General features: G+C 48.0%; 1 protein-coding gene and 1 pseudogene across 2 annotated transcripts; one reads left to right on the forward strand and one right to left on the reverse strand.

Moving 5' to 3' along the window:
* The first annotated feature begins 2,940 nt into the window (after nucleotides 1-2,940).
* On the forward strand, nucleotides 2,941-4,099 carry LOC104598871 (major strawberry allergen Fra a 1-2-like). The gene is made up of 2 exons (XM_010261137.3): nucleotides 2,941-3,229; nucleotides 3,580-4,099. Exons 1-2 carry the CDS (start codon nucleotides 3,046-3,048, stop codon nucleotides 3,876-3,878), a joined length of 483 nt encoding a protein of 160 aa, XP_010259439.1. The 5' UTR covers nucleotides 2,941-3,045; the 3' UTR covers nucleotides 3,879-4,099.
* An 8,186-nt stretch (nucleotides 4,100-12,285) lies between these two features.
* Nucleotides 12,286-13,884, reverse strand: LOC104599051 (ammonium transporter 3 member 1-like; annotated as a pseudogene). Its single transcript, XR_016084380.1, has 2 exons — nucleotides 12,898-13,884; nucleotides 12,286-12,804 (listed from the first exon to the last, which is right to left on the reverse strand). The product of XR_016084380.1 is annotated as an ammonium transporter 3 member 1-like (transcript).
* Between the last annotated feature and the right edge of the window lie 36 nt (nucleotides 13,885-13,920).

The following is a 13,920-nucleotide window of genomic DNA, read 5'->3' on the forward strand; positions in this document are numbered from 1 at the left end:
GTTCTGGGGCCTGGAGGCCTTTCCAGGGTGGGGGCGCCCATCCTGCGGAGAGGCCTTGACCGGCTTCGGAGCAGGGTGGCGAGGTGGAAGCAGTGGTTGGTTCGGTGGCAGTTGGGGGAACTGCTGTTGAAAGTGATTCTGGGAGAGGTTGTGCAACACTTGGTGCTGGTGAAGCTGGTGTTGCTGGAACAGTTGCATCTGGGCTTGCATTGCCCGCATGCACTGCATCAGGTCGTCCAACTGATTTTGGCTAGCTGCCAGGGGGACGGCGGTTGGTTCAGCGAAGGTAGTCTCGATGGGGGGAGGAAAGGGGATGTTTGTGGCAGGAAGGTTTATAGGCGCCACTGCTTGTGGCGTATTCAGATTGGGAATTCCGTCCACCGAGCGGGGATGGTGAACTACCAAACGCACACCACGGGAACATGAGGCTGTTCCCCGGTGGTGTTTGTCTCTGTGCCGCGTCCGGCGTTGCTGGAAGAGGCCATGAGTGTTGAGTTTTTCAAAGAAGAAGAAAGGGGTATGAGAGTTTGGAGGGAGGCCTTTTGAAGCGTTCCCACAGACGGCACCAATTGATGATGCACAATCCGGCTGATCTTAGCTGTCAACGATCTTGCCTCTGAACTGAGTGGCAGGGGACCTGAAACGGAGGGGGTGAAGAAGCTTCGGGGAGAACCCGGCGTAAGGGCTCCGAAGCTCAAGTTAGAGTCTTTCAAAGGGCGCGCTCCCCTTTTTTTTGAAATTTCGAAGCAAAGCGCGCACACCGCCACATCTAGCAACATTCAGACAGGCCAACACGCTTCCCGCATAAATGGACGCTCGAAGAAACCCAAGAAACCCTGACAAACACACCTCACGCCAGCAGAGCCGAGGTTCAGAGTGCAGGACAAATCTACCTGACACCTTGCGAACTCCCCGCGCCAGGGCAAGACCTTAGCACGAGGAGTGGGGGGCAATTGATGAAGGAAGATTTGGCCCGACCTCGCTAATCACGGCACGTGGCAAAAAAGGCAAGTAGCTCAGAACTCAAGACAGCATACCGAGGATACAAACGCCAAAGGGAAGGGACCAGCAGGCCCGAGCTCCCTACTTAGAGCTCGAACTCCCTAGCAAGAGGCCCGAGCTTCCTACTTAGTGCCCGAGCTCCCTACTTAGAGCTCGAACTCCCTAGCAAGAGGCCCGAGCTCCCTACTTAGTGCCCGAGCTCCCTACCTAGAGTTCGAACTCCCTAGCAAGAGGCCCGAACTCCCTACTTAGTGATCGGACTCCCTGCGAGGAGCCCGAACTATCCCTTTTGACCCTGTCACCCAAAGCAGAGACCCGAACGGGCCCGTCTTATGACAATTCGGGGCCTCCCCTTCTCCAAACTCGAGACTTTGCCTTACGCACCACTCCAGGCACTTCGCTTCCGGAGCATTGAACTGGACGAACCACGCCGTACCTGACACCGAAGGAGTCCGTATCCAGGGGCGGCGCACATGACTGACTTGGGATCTGACGCTTGACGGCCGCATTTCCAACGGCCACCTGCCACTGTCACCTGTCACCACTCCCTCCAGTTATAGAGACGGCTCCGACAAAAGGAGCAGCGACGGTTCTGCCCCAGCAGAGGCGATGGCGCCCGGACTGGCAGAAGCACGGAAATACTCATTCCCGACCTGACAGGAGTCTAGGAGTAAGTGCGTGAGGTGGTTATAAAAGGCGCTCCACCCCCAAAGAGAAGGGATGCAAACCTTGCGCTATCTAGTTTATCTTGCCTTTGAAAGATTCTAACTTAAGCTTCGGAGCCTTTACACCGGGTTCTCCTCGTAGCTTCTTCATCTCCTACGTTTCAGGTCCCTGCTACTCGATTCAGAGGTAAGGTCATTGACAGTTAAGACCGGCCGGATTGCGCATCATCAGGTACCAGTGCTAAAAGCAGATATGGAGCACTGGTACTAAATAGGAAGTATTGTTATTGCTCCAAGAAACATCCTACCTGACAGCAACGTTTCCAAGGAAAAAAAATTCTCAAAAAGCAATACTTCCAACCCACACATCAGCAACATCCATGCCAAATCTTTGAAAAAATATACAACCAGGACAAGATCAATTGCATGGAAAAAAATTCATTCATTCCTACGACAAAATTCATCGTAACGCCCTGAATGTTCGGTTACATCCTTTAGTCTCTGATTACCATAGAACCTACCTTCAACATCCATTTTCAATTATAAGGTCGTTGTGATAATCAAAAGGCAGAGGTTGTTGGCTATATTATTATTATGGGCTGTTAATGGGTCGGGTCCGATCTGATTGATTTGAAACCAGTCAAATATATGTAGGTCAGGCCCAATTGTTTAGAGGATCGATCAGTTTGGTTTTGGGTCTATGGGTCTAAATTATAGGCCCTATAGGCTCTGGTTCCATTTTGATTTCTTAATATTTCTTGTCAAGTCAGTTCTGATTTTACTTAAACCCGATCCAGACCCAACCCGTTGACAACCCTAATATTAAACCTAGGGCTGCAAACAGTGTCCAATTTCAAATTCAATCCCAGCCTCCCAGGGTTGGGGGGTTATGGGTTTAGGAATGGGCTACCCTTAAGGACGAGGATGGTTATGAACCAGCTGAATGGGCCAGAAAGTATTCTTTTATCAGGGCCCCGTCAAAAGAAGTTAGGTGTATGCAATATGGTTATTGGACCGGCAGACTAAATCCGGTCGTAACAAAACGGAGACTGACCCCTAGTTTCAACGTGAAAAACAAATTTTTCCTGCTTTTTGGGCCGCCTGTGTGTGATACTTTGATGATGTTCTTTCTTCTCTCTTTATCCAAGTCTGGTCTTTTATTAAGAAATATATTTGAATTGGGCCGCCATAGACTCGAAGAGCCTGAACAGGAGACTTTCTCACCAACACCAAACCAACCTCAGACGACCTCCATCTATAAATACCACCTCTGCTTAATTATATACCATGTAAACCAGTTCAGTCTCCTCCATTGAGACCGATTGGATTTCATCTTCCTACTTCTTTTCTCTAATAATTTTCTCACACTTAGCCGAACATGGGTGTCACCACCTTTACTCAGGAGTTTGCAAGTCCGGTAGCTCCGGCAAGGATGTTCAAGGCTTTGATTCTTGATTCTCGGAACCTCATCCCCAAGCTCATGCCTCAAGCCATAAAAAGCGTGGACTTGATCCAAGGAGATGGAGAGGTTGGAAGCATCGAACAGGTTAACTTCACTGAAGGTTAGCCACAACTCACAAGATCAATCTATATCTTATTCTTCAAAATGTTCTGCTAGTAGTTATATACCCATTGGGGTGTTCTTATTTTAGGCTAGGATAACACCAATAAGCATTTATGTGTTTATTTTAAGTGCTTTTTTCAATAAGTGCTAATTGCGTTTTTTATCCGTTTTGACTCACTACCTGATTTCCAAAATACCTATATTAATTACCCCATTTGAAAGAAGTTCTTTTTCACCAAACACACATAATCATTTATTAATTCCAAATTAAACCAAACAACATGAAAACTAGGACTAGGAGAATGCTTTGTTTGTTTAACAAAATTCAAAAATTGTTTTGTTTTGCAGCTATCCCCTTCAAATATGTGAAGAACCGAGTGAATGAGCTGGACAAAGAGAACTTTGTGTGCAAGTACAGCTTGATTGAAGGTGATCCATTGAAGGACAAGCTTGATCACATTGATTATGAGGTTAAGTTCATGTCCTCCAGCGACGGAGGATGCATGTGTAAGATGATAAGCCAGTACCATACTAAAGGTGATGTAGAGATCAAAGAAGAGGAAATCAAGGAGGGCAAGGACCAAGCTAAGGGAATGTACAAGCTTGTGGAGAACTATCTATTGGCAAACCCTGATGTCTATGCTTAGAATCTCTTTCTTAGACTCATAATCCATACACTTTTCAACTTTTCTGGAGTCATTTTCTTAAGCTCTCTATCTTCTGCAACCAGTGAAGATGCTTGTTTTGTTGTTCTCTTTTAATTCTTTTTCCCATTCTTAATCCCATATTGTTCCACAGCTCATCAGTAATAACAATCCCTCACTGTGATGTATCTTTTATGTGGGGATTTTCCCTATTTCTTACGCTATTTGTATTTGATTGCAATATTGATTTGTTGATACTAGTAAAATCATGTGAGTTTTTTTTTTTCCGCTCTATTGTTTATTTATGTATTTTAGAAACAAGTAACTTACCCATGTTCTTTTTTCAACTTCTAGGTGGATAAGTAATTTTTCCTCTTAAGGGGAAAGTTGCCAACACTTGGATGGAACAAAATTGTTCATTTTAATTATAATTTTTTATGGTTAAAACAATTATTGTCTTATTTACTTAGGAAATAAAAGAACATGGGTAAATACACTTACCTAGATGAGTGTACCCTAGAAAATACTTATTTGGGTAAGTGTAGTTACCTGGATAAGTAACTTCCTAAAAAGTAAATGGGACCTGATGATGCACAATCCGGCCGATCTTAGCCGTCAACGATCTTGCCTCTGAACTAAGTGGCAGGGACCTGAAACGGAGGGAAAAGAGAAGCTCCGGGGAGAACCCAGCGTAAGGGCTCCGAAGCTCAAGTTAGAGTCTTTCAAAGGCAAGATAGACCAGATAGCGCAAAAGTTAGCATACCTCGTTCCTAGGGGGTAGGAGCCTTTTATAACCACCTCGCGCACTCACTTCCAGGCTTCCGTCAGATCGGGCATGATTATTTCTGAACTCCTGCCAGTTCGGATGTCATTTCCTCTAGCCGGACAGAACCGCCACTGCTCCTTTTGTCGGAGCCGTCTCTGCGGCTAGTAACGAAGGTGGCAAGTGGCGGTAGCAGGAGGCCGTTTGAAGTGCGGCTGTCAGGCGTCAAATCCCAAATCAGTCAGGTGCGTCGCCCTTGGATATGGACGTCCTTGGTGTCAGGTACGTTTGGTCAGCCTGGTGTTTCGGAAGCGAAGTGTTGGAGTGGCGAGCGAGATGTCTTGAGTTCGGTTTGGGGAGTGTTCCGAGCTGCCATGGGCCAGCTCGGGTCACAGCTTTGTGAGGCTTGGGGCCCAATATAGTTCGTGCTCCTTGCAGGGAGGTCGGACTCCCAGTAGGGAGCTCGGACTCTTGGTAGGGAGCTCGGGCTCCTTTTAGAGCGGTCTGGTGGAGTTCGGGCTCAGTAGTGAGCTTGGACTTGCTTTCGGTGCTCGCTTCGGGCGCTCTACTGTCCTGAGTTGCTTGTTTTTGCCACGTGTCGGGTGATTGCGAGGTCGGGCCAAATTCCCCTTCATCAATTGCCCCCCACTCCCTGCAACAAGGGTCCTGTCTTGGCGCGGGGAGTTCGTAAGGTAGCAGGAGGGTTTTGGTCCGTGCTGAGGGCGCTCGCTTTAATTTGATTTTCGAAAAAGGGTGCGCGTTTGGGAGACGTGACGGTAGTTGTTCGAGAGTTGTGCTGTAGATGCTATTATTGCGAGGAGACGTGCACCGACACCCTGTTAGTTTCGAGAAGGTGTGTGCTGACACCCGTCCTTTGACAGGACGTGCGCGACGCCTTGTCAGTTTCGGAAAGACGTGCGCTGATTGGCTTCGGAAGACGTGCGGTTTAGCGCGGCTGTGGGCCATTGGATTGGCTTCGATCTGGGTCGTCGCTTTCCGGCCGATGTGGATATAAATAGCGCCGGGGGGGGCGTCCTTGCTACTGTACCTCTTGAGCTCGCGCCTAAGTTTCAGTTCGCGTCCAGGCTCTTCAGCTCGCGTCCCAGGTTCCTTGCTTGTTCCAGCTTTCGTGGTCTACTTGTCTTCTTCCCGCGTGAGTGCTTTTGGAATCCCGTTCCATTCTCTGATGTCTAGTTCGGAGGGTTCAGACTGTTCAAGCGGGTCTGATGTAGGTTCTACGAACCAATTTGCGTCCCCCGATAGTTCAAGTGAGCCCGATGTAGGTCCTGAGGAAGGGGTTGAACCTATAGGCCGAGGTGCCTCGGGTAGGTCGGCGTCCACCTCTCGTCGTGGTTGGGTTTTAGATAAGTTCGGCCCTTCGACTATGACACCTGAGGGACTTCAATCCCTCATAGACTACTACAACTTGCCCGGGGAGCACGCCTACTTCATCCCTACGGGTAGCTTCCCTTGGGAACACGGTCCTGATGAGATCGTGATTTCCGGGAGCAGCTTGCTGCGGGGCTGTGACTGCCTTTTCATCCTCTTCTCGTCGAGGTTCCAAACCACTTCGGTGTGACGGTCGGCCAGCTTCACCCGACTGTTCTAAGACTTCGCCTTCCTCGGGCCGAGCTAAGGTTGGCACACTAGCGAGGTAATCTTTTAGCTCGTCAAACGCGAGCTGGCAGTCTTGGGTCCACTCGAACCCTTTGCCTTTGATTGCTTTGAAGAAGGGTAGGCAGCGATCTGCCGACTTGGACATGAAGTGGCTTAGAGCGGCTATGCGGCCGTTTAGCCTCTGAACTTCTTTTATTTTCCGAGGTGGTCTCATATCTTGGATGGCTTTTATCTTGTCCAGGTTGGCCTCGATACAGCGCTGATTGACAACGTAGCCTAGGAATTTGCCCGAGGTGACGCCAAAGACACATTTGTTGGGGTTCAATTTCATGCTAAACTGACGCAGGATTTGGAAGACAGAGTCCAAGTCTTTTATTAGTTCTTGTGAAAACCGTGTCTTGACGACCATGTCGTCTACATAACACTCTATCTTTGTGCCAATCAGGGGCCGAAACAGCCTATTTACAAGTCTTTGGAAGGTTGCCCCGGCATTTTTTAACCCGAAGCGCATGACCTTGTAACAGTATAGACCGAACTCGGTTATGAAGCTGGTTTTTTCCTCGTCGGACTGGTCCATCCGAATTTGGTTGTAGCCTGAGTAGGCATCCAGGAAGCTTAGCAACTCATGTCCCGAGGTCGCGTCCACTAGGCGGTCGATCCTAGGAAGGGGGAAGAAGTCTTTCGGGCAAGCTCGGTTCAGGTCGGTGTAGTCGACGCACATGCGCCACTTGCCGTTCGCCTTTTTCACCAGCACAGGGTTGGCCACCCAGCTCGGGTAATGGACTTCCCTTATGAAGTCTGCCACGAGGAGCTTCTCGACTTCCTCATCGACCGCCTTCCAGCGCTCTGGGGCTAAGTTCCGTTTCTTCTGTCTAATGGGTCTGACTAAAGGGTCAGTGTTAAGTTTGTGAGTTATAAGACCAGGGTCAATACCGGGCATATAGGCCGCGGACCATGCAAAAATATCTAAATTTTGAAGTAAAAAACTTACCAGTTCGGTCCGTAGGGGTTCTTTGACGGAAGCACCGATCTGGAGTGTGCGAGCTGGGTCCGTAGGCGAGGTTGGGATCGCGACCGTTTCTTCTGTGGGCGAGGCTCGTTCTTCACCTTGTTCCGCGGGCCGCTCCAGATCGAGGTCGCCGGCTGCCTTCGTCTTTCCCTTTAGGGTGGCAACGTAGCACTTGCGGGACTCGAGCTGGTCGCCCCGCGCTACCCCCACACCGAAGTCCGTAGGGAACTTCATGGCCAAATAGTCGGTGGAGACCACCGCCCGCAGGATATGCGTGATTGGCCGCCCTATTATGGCATTGTATGGGGAGGGGGTCGCGACCACCAGGAAGTCGTGGTTGAGTCTGACTGCACAAGGCCACGTGCCGACATCCCCAGGTACCATTATTTTTCCGAGGGGCCTGACTTCCTCTCCGCTAAAGCCCACCACGGGAGTGTTTGCGGGCTTTAGTTCGCTCCTCGACAGCTGTAGCCGATCAAACGCTGATTTGAAGAGGATGTCCGCCGAGCTGCCCGAATCTACGAGTACACGTCTAACCTCGAAGTCGCTGATCCTTAGTTTAATGACAAGCACGTCATCGTGGGGGTAGCGAACTCCTCGCGCGTCATCTTTCGTGAAGAGGATTGACTCTTCGGTCTTTGGCCTTTTCGGAGGGTTCCGCTCCTCGAGGACCGCTTCGCGAACTGAAGTCCGGGCTGCCGCTGATGTACACCCCGCTACCACCGAACCTCCCACAATTACATGGATGGTTCCCCGGATTGGCCTCTCTACCGGAGGCTGTCGCTGCAACGGTTCGGCAGGCCTGCTGCTAGATTCGGGGGCGTCCTTCTCGTGCTCGCCTGGCTGATCCGCTTTATTGCTATTATTGTTGTGATGTACAAAGTTTCTTAAGTATCCGCGACGGATGAGCCCCTCTATTTCGTCTTGGAGGTTATTGCACTACTCGGTTCTGTGACCATGGTCCCTATGGAAACTACAATACAAATTCTTGTTTCTTTCGTTCGGATTTCCCTTTAGGCGAGGTGGCCATTTCACGTACGGGGCATCCTTGATCGTCATTAAGATCTCGGTCCGCCTTGTGTTCAGTGGAGTGTAATCCGTCCGAACTGGTTGGGGAGCTCGGAACGACTAGTTCGGTTTTGTGTCTCGGGCTGGGTTTTTTCGATCGGCTGAGTTAGAGGACTCGCCATCCCTCTTTCTTTTCTCGTTTCCGCTCTCGGTTCGTTGGTTGATTTCCTCCTCCGTCCTCATGAACTTGTCCGCGAGTTTGAGAAACTCGGCCACGGTCGCGGGTTGGTTAGCTACCATGTGCCATTTGAACTCTCTGTGCGTCACCCCTCTTTTTGCTGCCGCGAGCTACACCGCGGGGTCTAACCGCAGTATCTGTAAACATGCTTCATTGAATCGTTTGATGTAGCCCTGTATGGGTTCTCCTTCCCTTTGGACTACCCCGAAGATGCTTTCCTCTGCTCTGGGGCACCGTTTGCCGGTGACAAAATGTGCAGTGAAGACCTGCACGAACTGAGCCCAACACTTTATCGACCCGAGGGCCAGGTTCCTGTACCAAGTGTGGGCTACCCCCCTGAGGGTGGTGGTGAAAGCCACACACATGCATGATTCGCAGGCTCTGGCGAGGTGCATTTGGGACTGGAAAGCGTCAACGTGGTCGTTGGGGTCGAAGGACCCGTCATACTTGTCTAGAGGTGGGAGCTTGAAATCTCTGGGCAAGGGGACTGTCAGGAGTTCTGACGCGAGGGGGGAGGGAACTGAGAGAATCGGGGCAATTTCTACCTCGTCCGAGCTCGTCTCGCCTTTGCCTCTGAGCTCTGACAGGACGCGGGTGGCGGTTCGTCGACCTCGATGGCGCCTTCGCTGCTGAGTGGGCCTTGTACTGGCGCTGCTGGCCTTCGTGTTGCCGAGCTCGATGGGCCCGGAGTGCTGGTAGTCTGCTGCTGCCAGTGCGCCGAATCGGTTTTCCACGAGTGGGAACTCCGGTTTGGAGTCCTGAGGTGTCGATCTCGCGGGCGAGGTTCTCGACCCGCCTGCGAGCTGCGAGGCGGGGATGACTTTTCTCTCTCTCCGGCCTGGGGATGAGGCCTGGCTGTTTGGGGGGTTCTGGGGCCTGGAGGCCTTTCCTTGGTGGGGGTGCCCATCCTGTGGAGAGGCCTTGACCGGCTTCGGAGCAAGGTGGCGTGGTGGAAGTAGTTTGTTCGGCGGCAGTAGGGGGAACTGCTGTTGGTAGTGATACTGGGAGAGGTTGTGCAACACTTGGTGCTGGTGAAGTTGGTGTTGCTGGAATTGTTGCATCTGGGCTTGCATTGCCCGCATGCACTGCATCAGGTCGTCCAACCGATTTTGGCTAGCTGCCAGGGGGACGGTGGTCGGTTCAGCGAAGGTAGTCTCGATGGGGAGAGGAAAGGGGATGTTTGTGGCAGGAAGGTTTACAAGCGCCACTGCTTGTGGCGCATTCAGATTGGGAATTCTGTCCACCGAGAGGGGGATGGTGAGCTGCCCAACACACACCACGGGAATTTGAGGCTGTTCCCCGGTCGTGTTTGTCTCTGTGCCGCGTCCGGCGTTGCTGGAAGAGGCCATGAGCGTTGAGTGGCTGGAAGAGGCCACAGACGGCGCCAATTGATGATGCACAATCCGGGCGATCTTAGCTGTCAACGATCTTGCCTCTGAACTGAGTGACAGGGACCTGAAACGGAGGGAAAAGAGAAGCTCCGGGGAGAACCCGGCGTAAGGGCTCCGAAGCTCAAGTTAGAGTCTTTCAAAGGCAAGATAGACCAAATAGCGCAAAAGTTAGCATACCTCGTTCCTAGGGGGTAGGAGCCTTTTATAACCACCTCGCGCACTCACTTCCAGGCTTCCGTCAGATCGGGCATGATTATTTCTGAACTCCTACCAGTTCGGATGTCATTTCCTCTGGCCGGACAAAACCGCCACTGCTCCTTTTGTCGGAGCCGTCTCTGCGGCTAGTAACGACGGTGGCAAGTGGTGGTAGCAGGAGGCCGTTTGAAGTGCGGCTGTCAGGCGTCAGATCCCAAATCAGTCAAGTGCGTCGCCCTTGGATACGGACGTCCTTGGTGTCAGGTACGTTTGGTCAGCCTGGTGTTTCGGAAGCGAAGTGTTTGAGTGGCAAGCGAGATGTCTTGAGTTCGGTTTGGGGAGTGTTCCGAGCTGCCATGGGCCAGCTCGGATCACAGCTTTGTGAGGCTTGGGGCCCAATATAGTTCGTGCTCCTTACAGGGAGCTCGGACTCCCAGTAGGGAGCTCGGACTCTTGGTAGGGAGCTCGGACTTTCGGTGCTCGCTTCGGGCGCTCTACTGTCCCGAGTTGCTTGTTTTTGCCACGTGTCGGGTGATTGCGAGGTCGGGCCAAATTCCCCTTCATCAGGACCTAAGTAAATTTTTTGGCCACTTACCCAAGAAATTCTTAACTTTCTCTGGTAAATTACTTTTCCACCTGAAAAAAAGATGTTAAAATTTAACAAGACAAAAATACCAATTAAACAAGTGCTAAAAACAAAAAGGTACAAAAATAAAAAGGAAATAGCAAAAACTTACTTGAACAGAAAATAACACAACAGGTAAATAGACTTACTAGTTGAAATCTCCTGCCAATAAAGCATATTCTAACCCTCTACCAACCTGATTTAACACTGCAAATCTCACCATGAGACTAAGACCCATCCTAAAAGTAGGACCCTATATCTACTAGATCCACCTGGATAAGTGTTAGGTCATGTTTGGGAGTGCTTAAAAATCAGTGCTTATTCAAAATAAATGCTTATTTGGGCCATTAAACACTTATTGGCATTTGGGAAATAAAGCCCAAAATAAGTGTTTCTTTTTTAAAATAAGGACTTATCTTTAAGCCCAAATTTCCAGCTTTTTTTAAATGCTTATACAGTAAACTCTTATTCAATTTTTCTTCCAAAATTATCCCTAGTTGAATTTTATAAAAGTACTTTTATGAAAGCACTTTTAAAAAACACATTTATAAAAGCACTTTTACAAAAGTACTTTTATGAAAGCACTTTTACGAAACTACTTTTAAGAATTACTTTTATAAGCACTTTTGTAAAAGTACTTTTGTAAAAATGCTTTCGTAAAACTACTTTCTTAAAAGCGCTTTCATAAAAGTGATTTTATAAAAGTGCTTTCGTAAAAGTATTTTCATAAAAGTGTTTATAAAAGTGCTTTTATAAAAGTAATTTAATAAAAGTGCTTTCAAAGGGCATATTTTGAAAATTTGAAAGAAAATGAAAGACAAAATAGTCATAAATGCTTATTAGAGAAAAGATTATCAAATACCCAATATAAATAAGTGCTTATTTTAAAAAATAATCACTTGAAAAAGTTGGGTGCCAAATGCAAATAAGTGCTTATTCGCATTTAACCTTGGTAGAAAATAAATAACCACTCGAATAAACACTTATTTTTAACTTAACCACTCCCAAACATGACCTTGGTAGAAAACAAATAGGGCCAAGAAAGACTTTTGACCCAGATGATTGGTTGTCTTTTAGGTTTGAGAACTTTTAGGTGAAGCAGCTTTGATCTGACCATGCCCACCAGGCACAGGCATGAAAATTGAGATTTGTACCCAATTTTACTTTTAGAAAATTAATGATAATAAAATATCGTTGAGGTATACAAATCAACCCAACGTTACCTTCAGCCATTAAGGAGCTCATGACTTACTTTAATCGCTTATTCGAAGGAATATGTCATTCAGTTCAGCCACTTCAGTAAGTTATCCAACGGCCCAATTAGTGAAGATAACAAGGGAAGTTTGTAACTTTCAACCTCATTGTCTTCTTCTATAAAGTCGATATGTAAGAATGCCGGCCGATATCACAAGAAGTCAAGCCGTAAAGCTTGTTGTAGAGGTCAAACTTCAAACTACTAAGTTCAAATCAGTTCTGGATTATAATTGATAAGGGCAATTTTTGGGCCCTAATATTAATAAAATTAATTATTTTAATATAATTTTTATAATAAGTTATTTTAAAAAAAATATATACAAAAATGGGGCAAAAATACTGTTCAGCGTCTTACTCCCATTGAATAAATATCTCTCAATCATAAATTTTTACTCTTTTTGTTATTTTTTTGTTCATCCTTGTAAAAAGAAATACTGAATATCCATAGCCCAGATGCGTTGCAAACAGAATCCTGTTCGGAGGATGCACCAATCGATCGTTAATTTAATATCCGTAACCCAGAAAAAGAAACAACAACATTACCTGCACTGGGCGTGATTCAGACAAGTCCTGCGATCATTCCCCGGACGGCTCCGATCACCGAAGGTTTGTTAAAGAAGATGACATCAAGGCAAATCCAGACCAGCAAACTCGTCGCTGCACAGATGTTCGTGTCCAGTACGGCCATGGACGAGTCAATATTCTCCGTGTAAGGATCTCCACCATTGAATCCAACCCAACCCATCCACAGCAACCCTGCACCGGCCAACATCAGTAAAACGTTGTTCAGTGGGAACCTCTCCCTGTCCTTTGTCGATCTCGGTCCCACCTGTAAACAGACTCAAGTCATCAAGTCCAGACGACCAATTCCCTCCCCACCGTTTAATTAATGATTCGATGAGATTCAGCAATAAATACTAACCCAATAAGCTACCGTGAAGCCGGCGATGCCGGAGGAGAGGTGGATGACGTAGCCGCCGGAGTAGTCCATGACGCCCCAGTGGAACAAGAATCCACCACCCCAGACACTGAAAGCACCGACTGTGTAAGAAAAGGTGAGCCAGAGCGGGACGAATAGCATCCAAGCCTTGATGTTCATTCTACCCAGGACTGACCCAGCTAGCAAAATCACTGTGACCGCAGCAAACACGAACTGAAATTAAACCATGGACGCCATAGGATAAAACGGTGCAATCATAGCCGTCTCCTCGGTTCCATTATGGTATAACTGCGTCGTCTCCGGCAACCTCGCTTGTCTGATCAGAAACTTCTGGCCTAAAGCAGGGCCGACCTTGCCCCAGAACGGGAGGAGACGATCACCAAAAGACATCTAGTAAGCCCAAGTGACCCAGCAGATTAAGACGGCAGCGAAGGCGTAAAGCGCCATGAAAGCTGAATTGACTGCCCATTTCTTTTTCACTATGCTTCCATAGAGGATGACGAGACAAAGCACGCTCTGCATCCCGACCAGCGTCTCCGATATCATCTGCCATGCGTTGTCTCCTTTGTTTAGCCAGTCCGGCACTGACGATGTTTTGTTTTGGTAGGCTATCGACACTACAGTGGCCGCCATTTCTGAAACAGAAACAGAAATCTCCCACTCCCTGCCTCGAAGTTTATAGAGATTTATTTCGGTAGGCTATTGGTGCATCCTCAGAACAGGGTTTTATTTAGAAAGCCCATCTAGGTTATGGATATTCAGTATTTCTTTTTAGAGGAGTGAACAAAAATGTAGAGATTTATGCTGGAGAAAGATTTTGAGAGGAAGAAGATGAACACTGTTTGGTTTAAAAATCTTGTGCCAAACTGCGGAAAACTATTGTAACATTACTGATCCTATCTCTTGAAAATTAATACCTCAACATGAACTAAGCAAAATGCATTTTCTTTATACCAAATTTTAAAGAATGTGGATAATATGCGTTTTATTTGTTTAAATCGCCAA

This window comes from Nelumbo nucifera, chromosome 3, assembly GCF_055504915.1.
Source record: "Nelumbo nucifera cultivar China Antique chromosome 3, China Antique-T2T, whole genome shotgun sequence".
Lineage (NCBI taxonomy): Eukaryota > Viridiplantae > Streptophyta > Magnoliopsida > Proteales > Nelumbonaceae > Nelumbo > Nelumbo nucifera.

Bases quoted from the DNA above. Each gene is read 5' to 3' on its own strand.
- LOC104598871 (XM_010261137.3), top strand. From the start codon at position 3,046: ATGGGTGTCACCACCTTTACTCAGGAGTTTGCAAGTCCGGTAGCTCCG. The intron at 3,230-3,579 runs GTTAGCCACAAC...TTTGTTTTGCAG, and splicing joins ACAGGTTAACTTCACTGAAG to CTATCCCCTTCAAATATGTG.